The sequence below is a fragment of the Lates calcarifer genome, linkage group LG2, assembly GCF_001640805.2.
Source record: "Lates calcarifer isolate ASB-BC8 linkage group LG2, TLL_Latcal_v3, whole genome shotgun sequence".
Classification (NCBI taxonomy): Eukaryota; Metazoa; Chordata; class Actinopteri; family Centropomidae; genus Lates; species Lates calcarifer.
In genome coordinates, this window is record NC_066834.1 from 29,080,642 (window position 1) to 29,098,015 (window position 17,374).

Genomic DNA, 17,374 nt, shown 5'->3' on the forward strand with positions numbered 1-17,374 from the left:
CTTTCATTATGTTTTAAAGTAAAAGAGAAAACGGAGAGGAACAGACCTGCAGGCTACTCAGTCATGTGTGGGACTAAAGGAGAGGGGAGCTTTGTCCCGTCTGAAAGTTAAAATAGCCTCCTTCTTTCCAACCATGACCCTCAGCCACGAGTACAGCCACCTCCCCGACATCATAATCATCATTTCCTACCTTTCACACACACACACTCACACACACACACACACACACATTTACTCACACTCTTCAAACAGCACAGCAGAGGTTGTATTCAGTACAGATATAAATGCCTTGAGACTTGCACATTTAAAAAAATGTCACATAAAGAATGGGACAGTATTCCATGTTGTGCTTAAAAATGACATTGCACGCTCCTCGTGATGCATTTAAGGGTTGAAGTTTTTTTTTCTTTCTTTCTTTTTTCCCCCCTCAAAACAAGACTCGAGCTGAATAAAACCTCTGGTGCTGCTGTTTCTGATTCTCTTCCCAGTTGTTGACACATTCATCAACAAAACATGAAACATTCAGCTCAAAAAAACAAAACAAAAACAAAAACACAGTTTTGATATGACAAAAACTGGGGTTGTATACTGAAATCAAAAAGAGAGGAAGGGAACAAATCATGGCAATAATCCAGTGTGGTGTCTGACGGCAGCTCTTTGGGTCCGTTTGGACGTGTAGAATTACATATTTATGTGTTTAAGTATCATCAAAATTATCATTATTAACACCTCATACTCTCCATGACAACCTCTGTGCTTGGCCAGGCCTCAGTATAAGCCACACCCTCTAAGGTTGTTTGCAATAATGATGTCAGTGACGGCATCAAACACTACCTGGATGTTTCCTGTGTCTGTGGCACAGGTCAGGTGACAGTAGATCTCCTTATTGGGAGAGCGGTTCTTACTCTCAAACTGAACCTGAATATATGCAGTAGCATCGTCGTAAGTATTAGCACCTGGAGACAATTGGAGGAAATGGGAGAGAGAGAGAGGGAGAGAAGAGACCAGAGCAATGAAGGACTGGTGTTCATCACTTTGCAGCTCTGACTGAGAGCGAATGAGCGTAAATAAAGGGACTCACCTGTGTATTCTGGAAAACAGATCGTCAGCGGTGACTTCTTGATCTTCTCAGCGAACAGATCCTTCTTGTTGAGGAAGAGGATGATGGAGGTGTCGATGAAGAACTTGTTGTTACAGATGGAGTCGAAGAGCATGAGCGACTCGTGCATGCGGTTCTGCGAGAGGAGTAAATATAAAAATGAGGTTAGTGTTACAGTGAGGACAGAGCTCAAGCAGGTAGGGTTACAACAAAACACTGATCGCTGACTGACCGCTTCATGTACAACTGACCCAATACCATCGCAGTGTTGATGATGATGTTACAGTTTTATCTGGAAAAGGTTGTGTTTTATCTAATATCACTGAGGAACAGATAACCCCCGGCACCTGCCTGACATGAAGAAGAAGGAAGGAGAAAATAAATAAACTGTTTTTACAGTTTATTACAAGTTGTAGTGGTAGTTTCACTGTCTATCCTGCAGGAGAGATCCCTCCTCTGCTGCTCTTTGTGGGGTTTCTCCACCTTTTTTGGTGTCATTAATTTCTTCATGTAAGGACAGGTTGTAAAGCCCTCTGAGACAAATTGGGCTACATAAATAACAGTTTGTTAGGCATGAAAAAATAATGTGAAGAATTTCTATAAAAACTGTCAAATTAACAGAGACCAGAGCTGAAATGGTGCTGTGGCGGTTGTATGGTTGCATGTGTCTTATCTCCTCAGTATCAGCTTATAACATCAGCCCCAGCTCCACCATGAACTGTGCACCGGAGCAATTCAGACTTTATCAGCGGAGTCACACTTACAGTCGTTTCATCTTCATGGAGCACCTGGTCGTAGCCGCTCAGAGCAACGCAGAAGATAATGGCCGTCACATCTTCAAAGCAGTGGATCCATTTCTTCCTCTCTGACCTCTGACCTCCCACGTCAAACAGCCTGGGAAACAGTGTGAGAAGTCAGTTGAGAGGCAGAGCTGTAATCCCTGAACCTAATCTAAGACGAAACGACAATGATAAAGGCCACATTGTCACGGGCTACGACTCTGCGCTTGCTACCTGAAATGGAGGTTTTTGAAGGTGAAGTGGGTCTCGACGATGCCGGTGGTCTTCACTCGGGTTCTCAGGATGTCCTGCTCTGTGGGCTGGTAGTCTGCTGCCCCGATCCGGTCTAGACTGTCCAGATAGCTGGTGACAACAGGGAGGAAGATCAACAAGATAATGCATTAGAAGACTTTTTTTATTTTACAAACAGAGGTTGTTATTGTCCTTCTGCTCTACTCACTATTGAGCAGAGTCGTTAAGCTGGTATTCCCGGGCACGATTGAAGCACTCCTGAGTCCCAGCGTCGGCCCATACGCGCTTCATGGCGGTGAGAAGCTCTGCAGAGTACGGCTCTGTGTCCTCCATACGACTGACCACATCACAAACCAGCTTAGCATCAGCCTGGACAGACATATCACACAAGGTCAGAGGGACAGGAGGAAGCTTATATGTGTATATTAATTATGTAGCATCTATTGTAATGGTACTGTGGGGATGTTTTATGTTATATATGTTTTTCGCAACAAATCAAATATAACGCATCACATTTCAACACCTACATTTCTAATAAATCTCAGTTTCTAGTCTGTAGATGAACATTTCAGCTGGAGGACAAAGGTAAAGACTAACTTTTCTATCCTTGTCTCCAAACTCGATGCCCAGTGAGTCCATGGCTCGGAGGATGGCCGCCAAGCTCTGGATGGTGTTGCTGTAGACCACAGGCTTATACTGCTTCACATCATCCCCAGAAAAGCCATCTTCATGGATAATCCTGCATGCGCACACAGATATTACCACAGAGACACAAGCTTGGACTGACCAGAAAGTCACACATGTCCATATGTTCACAGAGACTTGATCAATTGTCTTTTCAAAATAAAAGCTCCACATATTTAGGGCAGATTATTGAGCGTTCTGTGCGAGTGTCATCAAACGCACATCACTGAGTGCTCTCTCTTCCGTCTTCTTCCTACCGTCTCTGCCTAAAATGCATCTTTAAGTGAGTCAGTGTGTAATGGGACAGAAATTGATCACAGTCTCAGTCTGTGATCTGTACTACTTGGACAGTAATGTGATATTTTAGCCATTTATAATTTATGACGGGTAATGGAGTGGAATCGGTCAGAGCACTAATCAATCACACTACACAGGACTCTGCTGTTACTTTTAGTACGACACAGTTAAACTCCTTATAATCTAGTCAACATTAATTATCCACCAGTGCACCCTCACCATGACCTCACCTAGACTGAATCTACCAAACATCAGTCATATCTGTCTGAATCTGACCTGCAGTCCACATTCAGCAGCTTCTCTTTGCCTTGTTTGTGATCAGTGATTGATGCATGAGGGGGAAAATAAATAAGGATGTTTTTTTTTTTTTTTTAACCTCTATTCATCTCATCACTGGACGTAATGAAAAGATGTCTTATGGCAGAGGTCGACCACCTGGCCACGTCCACTAACATCGCAACAATCAGCAGTTTTATGAAATAAAACATTAACCTTTCGGAGTAGTGATTCAGTATCACACAGCAAAATAATTTAAGGCTGCCACTAACAAGTCATTTTAATTTCAATTAATCTGCCTATTAATCCCAGTGAAAAATGCCTGTTTTAGTTTTGAACAGCTGAGGGTCATGTCTTGAAATTTCTCGTCCAAAACTCAAAGATATTCATTTTACTGTCATATGACAAAGAAAAGCATCAAATCCTCACATTTAGGAAGCAGGAACCAGCAGATGTTTGGTATTTTTGCTAGAAATAATCGACTGAAACCCTTCAGTCATCGAAACAGCTGCCTGTCAATCAGCTGATCGATTAATCAACTTATCGTTTCAGCTCTAAGATAAGTGACAAATGTTTTGGAGTGAGATGCCGCAGGAGCTTGGTGGTTTACCACCTGTGCTGAACATTTACCTGGGGGAAACCCCTGAAAGAAAGTGATTTCAGTCTACGTAAAATGCATGACGATAAGTGAATAAGCCTCACAAGCCAAAGGCAAAAACTTGGATTATCATACAATTAAGCCTGCAACTAACATACTCATCATCGATTCATCTGCAGACTATTCACTTGATTCACTGCGGATGAAGAAAAGCAGTAAATATTCACATTCAATAAAGTCAGAACCAGTTAATTTTTTTAGCTGAACTAACGACTTACAAACGATTAATAGATTAATAGATCAAAATAGTCACAGATTAATTTTTAATTAAATGGACTAATCGTTTCAGCTCTATATACAGTATGTGCAGCTGATGACAACTTAACCAACCAATCACAGTGTCTGAAAAGTATAAAAATAGACGTCCCTGACATTTCTGCAGCTGCAACTGACTGGTTAGCACGACGTCTCCCATCAATGAAGTGACCTCCTGTTTAATTCATGTATCCATAAACCAGATCTGCCCCTCTGGGTTCATCTTGTAAATTTCCCCATTGTGGGACTAATAAAGGATTATCTTATCTTATCTTTTCAGCTGTGACACTTGTACTTATAGGTCACATTTTCTGACAATTTCTTAGTTTAATCGTTGTAAAGTTGTTTCTCGTGTCCTTCCATACTCTCTCCATCTCTCTCCCTTTTCAATGCAGTGAAAGTCTATCAGGTTTAGTTTCACTCTGACTGTAGCCCCTGTCTCATTTCACTGCCACATCTAGGCCTGGAGAAACTAAAATAAAGAAACTCTGGACCAGCATGAGATGACGATGACGAGAAGCAGACAAATCACAACAGAAGATGCTACATTTCCCCTCCAATACCTAACCTTTATGACCCACAGTGTGTAGTAAAACCCATCCATCTGCGGCTCTGCTGAGGCTAAAGCAAACCCTGAAGAGTGTTTGTAAACACTATTTGGCCCTGGTGTCTTGACTTGGGGCTGAGCAGTGAGTTACAGACAGCCAGAGGAGGAGGACCACAGGGAGGGTTAATGAGGTGAAGAGGAGGAAGCAGGGCATGGAGGGAAGAAGAAGAAGAGGAGGAGGAGGAGGAGGAGGAGGAGGCAGCCAGTGCAGTGGCAGGCCTGGGATGTGCTGAGCAGGATGGAGAGAGAGAGAGAGAGAGAGAGAGCTGCCCACAGAGACAGGGAGGGATGTTACACAGGACAAAATATACAATGGGCCGTGCCTTTTTCTCGGACTGAAACATCTAGAAACTTAACTAAGAGGTTTAGAGAAAACAACAACAGTGATTTAAAACATCAAAGCTTAGACAGGGGAAGGTTTAGATGCGGTTTTAGAAGCCATATTTCTGCGTAAATCCGCTTTATAGGCAAAGTACTCCCGGCGATATCGGGCACTTAAAGCCATTAAGATTAAAAGCAGAGGTATTCACTAATGGAGCTGTAGTGACCTCACTGTAATTCACACACACACACACACACACACACAGAGAGAGAGAGAGAGATAGAGAGAGAGAGAGAGAGAGAGAGAGAGAGGAACAACACCCACATATTCCCAGTCGTACACTCCCTGTAGTCAAGTAAAACCCTCGTTAACTACATTTCAGCACCCAGGCAGTGAACAGCACCCTGGGACGCACCGGTGCGGCCTCCGCAGCCTTACTGTCGGTCTGCAGGAGGTGCTCGAGTCACCGGCACTCCTCCGGAGGCTACACGGCCTCTCGAAACATGGCGGCTCAAACCTGCCTTAGCACAGACAGGGGGAGGCGCAATCTCGGGCCTTTTACTCCGGCTGTGTCAGAGAGCGTTAAAATAAACTATAGAAGGAGAAAAAAATAAAAGATAAAAAAGAAAGGAGGGACACTCACTTCATCTGTTTGACGATGGTGCTTTTGCCGGACTCTCCGCCGCCTGTGGAGAAACGGAGGGCAGAGTGAGAGCCGGCAGTGAAATCAGTACCACGGAGAGCACCTCCGCCCCATATGCAGTCCCACCACAAGCACACCGAGCCCTCGCGCCACCGCAGCCTGAGTGGCCGGCGTTGGGGTGGGGAGGGGGGAGAGAGGCTCTTCTCTTACCGAGCAGAAGCAGTTTGACGTCCTTGGCGGCGACCAGCCCGTCCTCCTTCAGGTTTTTCTCGATGGCCTTGCTCCGGTCCAGAGCTGCGCGCTCCTCGGCGCTCAGTGTACATCCCATGTTTCCAGGCGAATGAACAATCCCGTCGTCGCTCCGGTCCGCCCTGTCCGCCCTGTCCCTCACCGACTCTCAATCAGCGCGATGTCTCTCTCTCTCTCTCTGTCGCTCTCGCTCGCTCCTCGGCGCGGTCTGCTACAGCATTAGGCCCGGATTGAGGGCAGAACAGAGCCGGGATCCAGAGACGCTCTTTTTCTCCGTGACTCTGAGTGTGTGTCTCGCTCCGTCCCCTCTCTCAGAGGGGGTTGGGGGGGTGGGGTCGTTGTGCTCGAGCCTGCGGGGTTGGGGTTGTTGTTAGGTGGGGAGGAGGGGGGTTCTCTCTCTTTTCTCTCTCTCTCTCTCTTCTCTCTCTCTCTCTCTCTCTCTACAGGGCGGCGCTGATGATGATGATGATGATGACAGCGAGCGCGAGCGATTTCATCGTATGTGTTCGCGAAGGAAATGCAGGAGGGGCGCGAGAGCACGAGAAGGGAGCGGAGCTGTCCGCGCGAGACTCACCTACCGCAGACAATCTGGCTGACGTCAGAGAGGCCGAGGTTTAATCACGGCCTGTGAAAGATTATTCACATTAAAGAGAGTGTAGATGGGAAATGTTGTCCTCCCGTGTTGTTGTTGAAGCGCTGCTGTTCCTCTCTTCTCCAAGGACTCGCGTCTAATCATGTCAACAACCTGTGGTGGAAAGTTCCTACATTTACTCAACATTTACTTTACTGTGGAGAAGATTTCGAGTCTAGATTCGCTGATAGTGACAAGAATTCTTGCTCTCGGTTTTATTTAATTATTCTTTTCTGTTATTTTATCCATGTTTTACATTTATACATCAAAATTTACAAGAGAAAAAAAAAAAACAAATTTCTGATTGGCTGAGCTGATTGTCGATATAAACCAAAACATTTCACCTGTGGCTGAATGCACAAACAAAAAAGCTGTGAAAACATATCACACATTTAAAAAAATGTTATTATTTGATCTAGTTTGTTTCTTTCTTTAGGCTATATCAGTCCCCCTGAGGATACACCCAAGTTGTACACACAATTTGTTTTTAACTGGCTCTGTACTTGCAGTACCTGCTTGAATAAAGTTCATTTACTTCAATACAGTACTTAAGTACAAATCAGAGGTATTGGTACTTTACCAGAGTATTTACATTTTATTCTGCTTTATAGTTCTACTGCACCACAGGGGAAAGCAGGGAAATATTATTGTTTTGACTCCACCACATTTATTTGACAGCTATGATTACTTGTTAATTTTTAGATTTCTAAATTTACAATAAAAACACGATCAGCTTATAAAACACAAGACCTGGTTAAAGATTAAAGCAGTGGTTTCTAAGCATTGTGACTTGTGACCTTGTATCTACAACTGGGGCTCCTTGTCATGTACGGATCCAAGACAGAGACATTTCCTCTCTAACCCTCTCAGACGGTTTCACTTCAATAACTGAGGCACAAAGAAGTAAAATGATCCAATATTTCATAAACAAAAACAAAGATGAGAGGAAAAAGTCCTGTGCTGTTTTTTTTCTTCCGTCCTCTCTCATTAATCATCTCATGAACCCTCAGATTTATCTGGTGACCCCTCGGAGGGGCCCAACCCCTAGGCTGGGAACCATTGGACTAAATTACATAACTGTATGTAAAGTAGTTTAAATTAGTTCCACCCCCAGCAGCTACAACAGTAAAATATTACTTACACAGTCAAAGACAATTTTCTGCAAAAACAAGTAATTTTCTATTTGATACTTTGAAAGACAGTCTTAATAATAAATAATACTTATTTACCTTTATGTAAGTAGAATTTTAAATGTAGGGCTTTTACTTGTAACAGAGTATTTTTACATGTTGACATTGGTGCTTTTACTGAACTAAAGCATCTGAGCACTTCTTCCACCCCTGTCAACAACATAAACAGGCCTAAAACACACAGGCATGGTGGTGGACAAGAAGCACAAGATCTTGGATCGTCATTTGTGAAATAGTAGCTCTACAACAATGGACATGTGGGACGTATTCAGATCCTTTGCTTGGGTAAAAGTAGCAATACCTCACTGTAAAAGTACTTTACTGTACAAATTCTGCATTCAAAATGTTACTTAATTAAAAGTACCTAAGCACTATCCATCCATCCATCATATCTATACGGCTTATCCGTTAAGGGTCGCAGGGGGGCTGGAACCTAACCCAGCTGACATCAGGCGAGAGGCGGAGTACACCCTGAACAGATCACCAGTCCATCACAGGGCTAAAGAACTTACTTGAAGTATCAAAAGTAGAAATACTCGCTATACTGTTCGGTGTGTTCAGCTATATGGGCTCATCACTTTTATTTTATATAACAACCTGATCTGCAAAGTGACTAGTTAAATAAATGTAGTGGAGTAAAAAGTACAAATATAAAGTACGAACTTCGTTTCATTCCACCACTGATACAAATACCTCATTATAAATAAATACATTCATACATCTGCAGTGATTCATCTGCATACACATGTAAGACATATTTGTTGCAGCTGGTTTAGGTGGAGTTAATTTTACTTACTGTATGTACAGTAAGTATCATATTTTATAAAACAACATGTAAATGTAAAATGTAAAAACTGAGTACTTGATCATGAGCGAATGTATAATCAAAGACAGCTTATCTGGTATGTGTGTGTGAGAGAGAGAGAGAGAGAGAGAGAGAGGGAGGGAGAGCATTTTCTTTACAGTCACATCCATTATGGACTTGCCACCAACCAAACTCAAAATGAAATAAAAAAAGGAAGAAAAAAAAATCACAAAATTTATTTGCGTTTACAGTTAATCTAGTGTCAACATTATTGTTGTCTAAATGTTGCTTTGTTTGCACTGATGGGTATTATTTTTTTTTTTTTTTTTTTTTTTGCCTGAAAAACATAAAACAACATATTTAGTCTTAAATAATATCAGTCAGCTTTAAAAGCCCAACCTGTGCAGTATCTGTGTCAGTGTAAAATGTATAATGAGTAATGTTCTTATGTAATTTAAACTCCTCTTTATGTCATAAATCCCCCCATAAAACAGACACTACTTCAGTTTCCTCTGCAGTGGTTACAGCTGACATAAAATGAGATGTGTGTGTTTATCATAACTTATAAACCTGTGTATGTCTAGGCTGGGGGTTGTGCTCAAACCATATAGCAGACATAAGTGTGTTTGTGTGATAAAAGCTTCTAATCCACACATCACATCTGGATGGATGGTCGGGTGTTTTTTTTTTTTTTTTTTTACAATGGACCCTGAATGAAACCAGTAGAGACTCAATCCATCAGTGAATTTCCTCTTTGACAACCAGGCTCAGATAATACCTACACACACACACACACACCTCAGCTCCAACTTCCACCTCTCGACCCTGGAGCTCCCACACCACAACTCACACAGGCACATACACACACCCATCAACAATATCAGTAATCAGCAGTTTTAATCATATGAGCATGTGCACGTGTGTGTGAGTGACAGGGAGTGATGGTGATGGTAAGCAGGGTGGATTAATACTAAATTATACCTGAGGGAATTTTGACAAAATTATGTTTTCAGTTTTAATTACACTAATGCATCAAACACAAACATGAAGACCTTTTTTTTTTTTAACAACCATTTAATCTGAATGCACCCATTTTGTAGAAAAAAAAAAATCTATAACCTTCAGTTGTTCACTCATTAGTAACAAAACCCAAAAGGCTTCATAAATTGAGTTATAGAGCAGAAATAAAAAGAGGTACGTGATGGGAACAGTTTAAAACAGTGCATCAAAATCAGGACAGCATTTTTTTAAACAGTGATGACAGATTTCATCTAAATGAAAACAATAATCAATAACACTAATAAATGAAAAGCAAATCATGATATGAAACACTCAAGAGATGTTAGCATGTCTGAAACACACACACACACATGCATGCATGCACGCACACACTCACACACACACACACACACTAACACTCAGGAATGATTTTGAACGTGAGGATGATAGACATCAATCAAGGACAAACATACTGTATATTAAAGCAGGTGGGACAAAGTCAACCACTCCTCATGCAGGGAGGACCTGTCCCCCTCAGTTTTCACGACTCGTACACGCAGAGACAGAAGCACGGCTGAGTTACTCTCACGGCTGAATGTCCAGAATATTTTCAGCCAGGCTGGTGAGTTTGCAGTCCTCCAGTGCTTTGACCAGCCGGCTCAGCTTGGCCGCTCTCCCCTCTGCCTGGATGAAGCGGCTGAGCAGTTGATAGGCTTGCTCATACAGCCCTTCTCTCTCATACTCGTAGGCCAGGTTGTCTATGGCGGGACCCTTCAGAGCCCGGCAGCTCTTCCCCAAGGCCCTCCCTACGTGTTTCCACTGACGGCCCACTCCGTTAGAAAAGCTCTGAACATCTGCCGCTGTCAGCATTCGGTCCTCTGACGGAGCCAAAAGATAAAGGATGAAGGGGAGAAACATAAATGTAAATGCACTTAATTGTGGTTTTTGTGTAAACCTTAGACATTTCGTACAATAACCCACAGACTTGCTGTGCACCTTTACCTTAAAGGGCGTCAACAGGATTTTATAGAGTAGGCCTACATCACTATAGGAGCTTTTATCAATTAGCAAAGCATTAAAGCAGCATTAATTGATTTTTGGCCTCTTGAGGACACTGGAACAAGCTGATGTTACACACAGTCATTCACTCCAATATGAAAACATTGATCGGTGCAGCTTTCAGATCATATATTTTCATGATCAGGCTCAATGACCAAATTCTCTACCTTCTCCTACAGCTAAGAAATTTCAGGAAAAATCTCTGTTTTCCCCTTGTCCCATAAGAACCACCAACATCAATTTACAAATCCCATGAGGAAAAGTGAATCTGAGGGCAGGCATTTTGTTTCAGCTGTGTTAAGTATCCCTCTGAAATGGACTATATTCCTCATTTTACTCACAACACTGGGGGAGTCTCATAGTTTGAGGTTTAATGCAGCTGTTTTAAGGTAACACCACCACATGTTATTCACAGTTGCTTTCATATAGCAGCAGCTACATTAGACTGTTGACAGTTTACATGTGATCATCCAGCCAGTGACTGATTTCAAAGAAGATTAGTACAACCTGGAGATGCATTTTCATTGCAGAAATTTGAATCTGTCGTGCAAAACTGAGCACGCTGACAGAAATGTAAAAATTTGGTTTCCCCACTATGAAATCAGTTTTCATAATTAATATTCAACTTGAAACCAGGACAGCCAGAGCTTAGAGGAGGCACTCAGGGAATAGAAGTCCCTGATGCCAGATACAGTCTTGTGTCTGAGGAAGGTGAATCTAAATCTAAAACCCTTAATTAACTAAGTAAGAGACTCCAATTCACTCTATACTCTACACTGTAGTACTTCATCAGTTAATGTTATTTTAACACTTCATTATAACAATATCTAAATCAATACAATCCAAATAGGTTATCTACCGGCACTAATCTCGTCCCATAGACTGACCATCAGTTTATAAAAGGTTGGAGTAGAGAGTCAGATGACAAACAGCATCAAACTTGTGCCGTCAGAAAATCGAACAAAAAACAATCAGCCAGTGACGTTCAATGTAGAAAAAGTTGCTTTTTGACTGCTGAGGCTTGCAGCGAGGGCAGGACGGCACCAACATGAAAGAGGTTTCAAAATAAAACAACCTTATGACTGCATGACCTCGCAGCATGCAGGCTCACAACTGTGGTAAAATAAATGAATAAATGCAAACTGATGTTCACTATCATGAATCAAGTACCCTGTCTCTGCACTTTCACTGTAGCGCATTGTTAAGATCAACTGAACCCATTGGCTGCCTGATGCTATTTTAGTCTCCACTGTGACTTAAGTCTACAGCACAGAGTCTGTGAAGGACACACGACACAAGACTCAAACTTAAAAGCAATCGTTTTGACTCACCAAACACTTTATTCTGAAACTTGAAGCAGTTGCTGGGGATAGGAGGCTCTTCCTGTGTGATGACTGTGGGCTGTGGGGCAGAACCTCGGGCCTGACTCTGCAACTGCTGCTCCAGATCGTCGATCTCTTCATCGCGCAGACGCTCCGGCTGGCGCAAAATTACAATGATCACTTAAATTTAACAAAATGAAAGAAAGCTTTTAGGTGAACTCACCCTCTGAAAGCAACGACAAGGACTTTTTAAATGTCTGAGTGAACATCCTGACACCCGCAGGACTCAAGTTTTTGAATGGTTTTACTGCTCCTCCCTCCTCTCTTCATCTGCCCTGATATATTGGATGAACTGCATGCTTACCTGTAATTTCAGCCGCACTGGAAATTCCTTAGTTTTGCGTTTCAGACTGATCATGAGCACCCTCCATGCTATAAACTTTCACAGTTATAATATGCAGAAACATTTCTACCACAGACTGCACCTGAATTTGTGTTAGTCTTTCCAGGTTCTCAGTTGACCAATCAGAGGTTAATAGGTGGAATTAAGAGTCACCCATCTTCATACATACTGTAGCTGATTACATTCATGAAAAATACTGATGGAAAAATGGCAACACAGTGCACACGTGCTATCTCTAATATTAATGATTTTTCTTTTTATGTTCTTTCAGATAATCCTTGTGCCAAGTCAGAAGCTCTTATCCATCTGTTTTTCAGTGCACAGTTGCATAAAAAGCTAACTGTGTGGGGCATCATTTTTTGAGGACGGCCACTCCGCCCTCTGTTATTGGTAGTATGGCTCTTCCTAGACCTCCTCACCACTGCCGCAACTGTGTTTCAGCTCACGTTCAGTAGCCTGTTGACTTATGGAGTCTCACAATGTGGTTTCTAACGTGTTCAGGCATTTCCTGTGGAGCCACGATGCATTAGACAACTCACAGATAAACTGAGACAGCTGTGGTAACGCAGTTAGCTTTAATGTGACATTATGCATGTGATCACCTTCATTGCAGTGGTTCTAAACTCATTTGCACTGAAGTTGTGCTTTGGGGTCTGTAGTATCAATGTGGCCCATCTAACCTGTCTGTTTTTTTAATTGAGACATGAGATCAAATACCCTACACTTTAACTTAAAAGTAATGAAGTTATTGGGAGATGATACCATTTAGACAGATTGTACATTTTGTTCTGTTGTATTTGTTTAGTGAGTGTGATAAACATCAAGTAACTGCTCTGACAAACCACCACTGCAGCCTCTGTGTCAACCACACATGACACTGGAGGGATGGATCACTTTTGATAGATGTGACTATGCATACAATGTCAGGCTGCAAAAAGGAGCAAACAGAAACATAGAGCGTACCTGCGACAGGTGAATGTGCTGTAGGCAAAGCTCCAGCTTGTCCAGGTGGAGATCCAGGATATGTGTGCTGGCCTTGAGCTGGGTTTCCACTGTGAACTCCTGGGGCAGAGCGAGAAGCCGGGACGCGTGCTGGCAGAGAGACTGACGAACTGCTCCAGAGCTGTAGCTCTCCAGGAACTGCTGACACACCGTCACATCCACAAACTTCACCTCCACCCCCAGGAAGGGATCAGCGTCATGGACCTTCAGTATCTCATAACCACCCAGACCCCCTGCAGAGTCTGACCATGGAAAACACTCATCAATGAAAGTGACATCCAAAACTATGCATTTATGTAATTATAAATGCTTCCTCTATCTTAATTAGCCTGCTAGACATGGCTAATAGAGCCAAGCTACAATGTCAGTGCTCACCTATAAGTGTCAGTTTGATGACTTTGAAAACAATGAACTTTCCCTGCTGGTCTTTGTAGAGAGAGAGGAGGTCCACACCAGGAGAGAGCGACTGCAGAAACATAACTGCACATCCTGTCCAAGGCCCACGATCCACAGTCTTGTCTGCCATTCTGTGAACACACGACATTGTTTCACTGGTGATCAGACAACATCATAGGATCACACAAAGAGCACACAGGTCTACACAGACACTGAAAGTATAGAGAGATGATCCATTTCTCCTCAGTTAAGTAGGTTGATCAACAGAACTGAGTTTATAATAACTGGCTGCTTGTTTTATTACTTTTATAACAAATACCAGATTATAAGATTCACAAAACTGAAACCCCCAAAGATCAATGTAGCAATTCTGTGTGTCTCTTAATTTAAATCATTTTTGGAGCAAAAAGAAAAAAGTCATTTTTTCAATGTTTCAGACTTCAGTTGAGTTTGTGATGGACCTAGATAGAATGGTTTCTATGTGGGACAAATACCTGATAGATTATTTGATTAGTTGATCATCAGACAATTATGACAACTCATCAATTTTTAAAGTCATTTTTCCAGTAGTGTCACCAAACATTCACCAAGGATTTGCTGCTGCTGTCTGTTTTCTGTCCCTATAAATTAAAGGTTTTTAGTCTGTTCCTGGAACCAAACAAGTTATTTCAAGACATCACCTGTGTCTCTGTTACATTGAGACATGCCATAGACTAAATGATAAATCTATCTATCAAACTAGAATGGTACCCAGTGGAGCGCATACCTCCTCCAAGGCCAAACAGTCCCTCACATGTCTATCTAGCTCTTATAATAGAAAAATGAAAGGGGAAAGGAAGTAGACTAACAGCATAAATGATTTATTTGTCATATGGGCCCCTTTTACTGGATCCACATCAAACCGTACTGGGTTCTGTGCCCCATCCCTCCACCAAGTTCATGCAAATCAGTTCAGCACTTTTGGCGTAATCTTGCTTAAAATAAAAAAATAAAGAAACACACACGGATGAAAACATAACCTCCTTCTCCAATAGATTCATCGCCCTATGATATATGTGGTGATTAAAACATCTCAATTACACACTGAACTTGTTCATCAGCTCGTAAACCTGAGATGTTAAATTTCCCTGTCCTTCCATTTGGGGCAGAAGATACAATTTCCATTGACTTCTCACCAAAGCCATGAGGAAAGTAAGTATCACATAACCTCCTCACTAAATCCAAATGCCTGGACCAGTGACAGCCAAAAATATTTTGACAGTTTATTCCTGGAGTTAAAACCACGTCTGTCCTTGTGGTCCGTGGTTGCTGTGGCCTCACTCCACCTTATCCTTTTTTACCCCATCCTCCTTTTGAAACCCTCATTACATAAAAACATGTTTAATCTCAGTCCTCCCCTCCCCCAGTCCAGCCCCTAACTCCTGTACTCTGGATGAACCACTGAAGCCCGTCAGCTCTCTCTTGGTGTTGTCTCCATTGCACAGGATGTACAGCGCTCTGCGTGGAAAGGGCATCCTCTGAGCTGGATTATATGCATGTCCTCATATTTCACTAATACACAGTATGCTTGGCCACTGGGTCTACAGGAATCTCCACAACTTAGCCAGTATGTAATTATATGCTATCCTATCTACCGGTACTCTGGAAGTATACTGTGAGATTAATTCACCAGCTGCATGAGGATTAAGTGATCATCAGGAGCTTAAAATATATCATTTAGCTTTTGCTGCCAAAAGGCACCCTCTAGTATTCCCTGGACAGCTCGTCTGACATTTAGGCGAAAAAAAATAATTAATTAAAGAACACATTTCCAAAATTAGTAATTTAATGTCTTTGTGATGACGCAAGATGATCTTGTTCCTACCTGTTTTGTATTGTTTTTAATGACTGACAGCTCCAGATCTAAACTAAATAGATCTGTAGATAACAGCCTGAATAAAGGAAACCCACGTCATCAAATATAATAAACTGTCGGGCAACCACCAGCAGTTATTTTTACTGTCAATGTGTGATGAATCATTTAGTCTATAAAATGATGTAATCTAAAAAAAAGTGACAGTTGTGCGTCCAAGTCAACATGTTCAAATTGCACAACTTGTTCAACCACCCCCCAATCAATTTATAATGATATGCAATCAGAGAGAAGCAGAAAGGCCTCACGTATGAGAGAAAGAGCAGCACATCAGTGTTACTTTAATATTATAAATGATTTAAATTATTAATCTATTGACAAAACTGATATCAGTAATAAACTCACAGATGAACACTTAAGATAGACTTAAAGAACTAAAACAAACCTCAGAATTTAACTATATCCATTTACCGTAAGTTATTGTTAAGTGCAAAACACAGCTGTCTTAGAAAGTAAAATCCGGAAGTCACCATGACGTTGAAGTTTTTTTTTCTTTTTTCTTTTTTAATACTTAAAAACAGATTAATGCCAACTATTTTTCTGTTAATGTGCAAATCAATGAACCTACAAATTATTTCTCCCTCTCTACAGCACTGGTTGGTTTCTGGGTAAAAGATGAAACTGACGTGTACAGTCAGGCTAAACAGCACTTTTTATGAGGTTAATGCGGCCATGTGTACAGGTGATTTTTGGTTAGAACAGGTGAAGTTCGCTAGTTACCTGCACCAGGTATGAAAATGTATGGAGAGTTTTACAGCAGCACTTCCGTTTGATTCAGTTAGCGGGAGACAGCACTCGTCTGTTTCTATAAATCTAACATTTCAAAGAGTTGTGCTAAAAAGATGAAAAACATGAAGGGACTCTGGTGTGTTTTCTGAGAGTACGGTTCGTGTGGTTGAACCTCACGTACGGCAGACACAACTGCCGTAAAACTTCGGCCAAACAGACGGCTGAAGTGTTACACGAACAACTCTAAGACGCGGGAGCAGACAGACATGCTGTTGTTTTACTTCTATGTGAACAAAATCTTAGTTAAAGTCGGTACAAACTTACCTTAAAACTTTGTTATATTGTTCGCTGATGCTTCCTCCTGAAAGATCACACCCACTGACGCAGCGAACTTTCTGGCCTCCTATTGGCTAAGCAGAAATCAAAACGAGCTCTGATTGGTGAGAAATATCAACATGCCGCCCAGGGTGAAAAAAAAAATCATGACGGGAAGGAAATGTCTTTTTTTTTTTCAGGGTTCATACTGTATGTAGGGCAAAGGATTTCAAATACATATCTTTAAAATATTAGGACTACTTACGACTGAACCATTATCATTAAAGAGGTAAAACTGATCGGTGCTACAGGTGATAGCACTGCTCGGTCAAGTGAATATACGAATTTATTCAGATAAACAACTGCATAGATTTTCTTCACTTTCCTGTGGTGGACCTACAGGCCACATGTTTCTGCAGTGTATCGGTTCCTACTGTGGTTATATAAGCTGTTTCTATTCATGTCAACAGCTTTGAAAACCGCTGCTGAA

The 17,374-nt window shown here is 41.8% G+C and overlaps 2 protein-coding genes across 2 annotated transcripts; both read right to left on the reverse strand.

Moving 5' to 3' along the window:
* Positions 1–184: 184 nt before the first annotated feature.
* Positions 185–6,624, reverse strand: gnao1b (guanine nucleotide binding protein (G protein), alpha activating activity polypeptide O, b). Its single transcript, XM_018667989.2, has 8 exons — positions 6,083–6,624; positions 5,873–5,915; positions 2,728–2,869; positions 2,339–2,499; positions 2,113–2,241; positions 1,864–1,993; positions 1,082–1,235; positions 185–956 (listed from the first exon to the last, which is right to left on the reverse strand). Exons 1-8 carry the CDS (start codon positions 6,198–6,200, stop codon positions 769–771), a joined length of 1,065 nt encoding a protein of 354 aa, XP_018523505.1. The 5' UTR covers positions 6,201–6,624; the 3' UTR covers positions 185–768.
* A 3,176-nt stretch (positions 6,625–9,800) lies between these two features.
* Positions 9,801–16,971, reverse strand: tradd (tnfrsf1a-associated via death domain). Its single transcript, XM_018668068.2, has 5 exons — positions 16,894–16,971; positions 13,908–14,059; positions 13,494–13,774; positions 12,137–12,284; positions 9,801–10,624 (listed from the first exon to the last, which is right to left on the reverse strand). Exons 2-5 carry the CDS (start codon positions 14,056–14,058, stop codon positions 10,332–10,334), a joined length of 873 nt encoding a protein of 290 aa, XP_018523584.1. The 5' UTR covers position 14,059; positions 16,894–16,971; the 3' UTR covers positions 9,801–10,331.
* Positions 16,972–17,374: the final 403 nt, after the last annotated feature.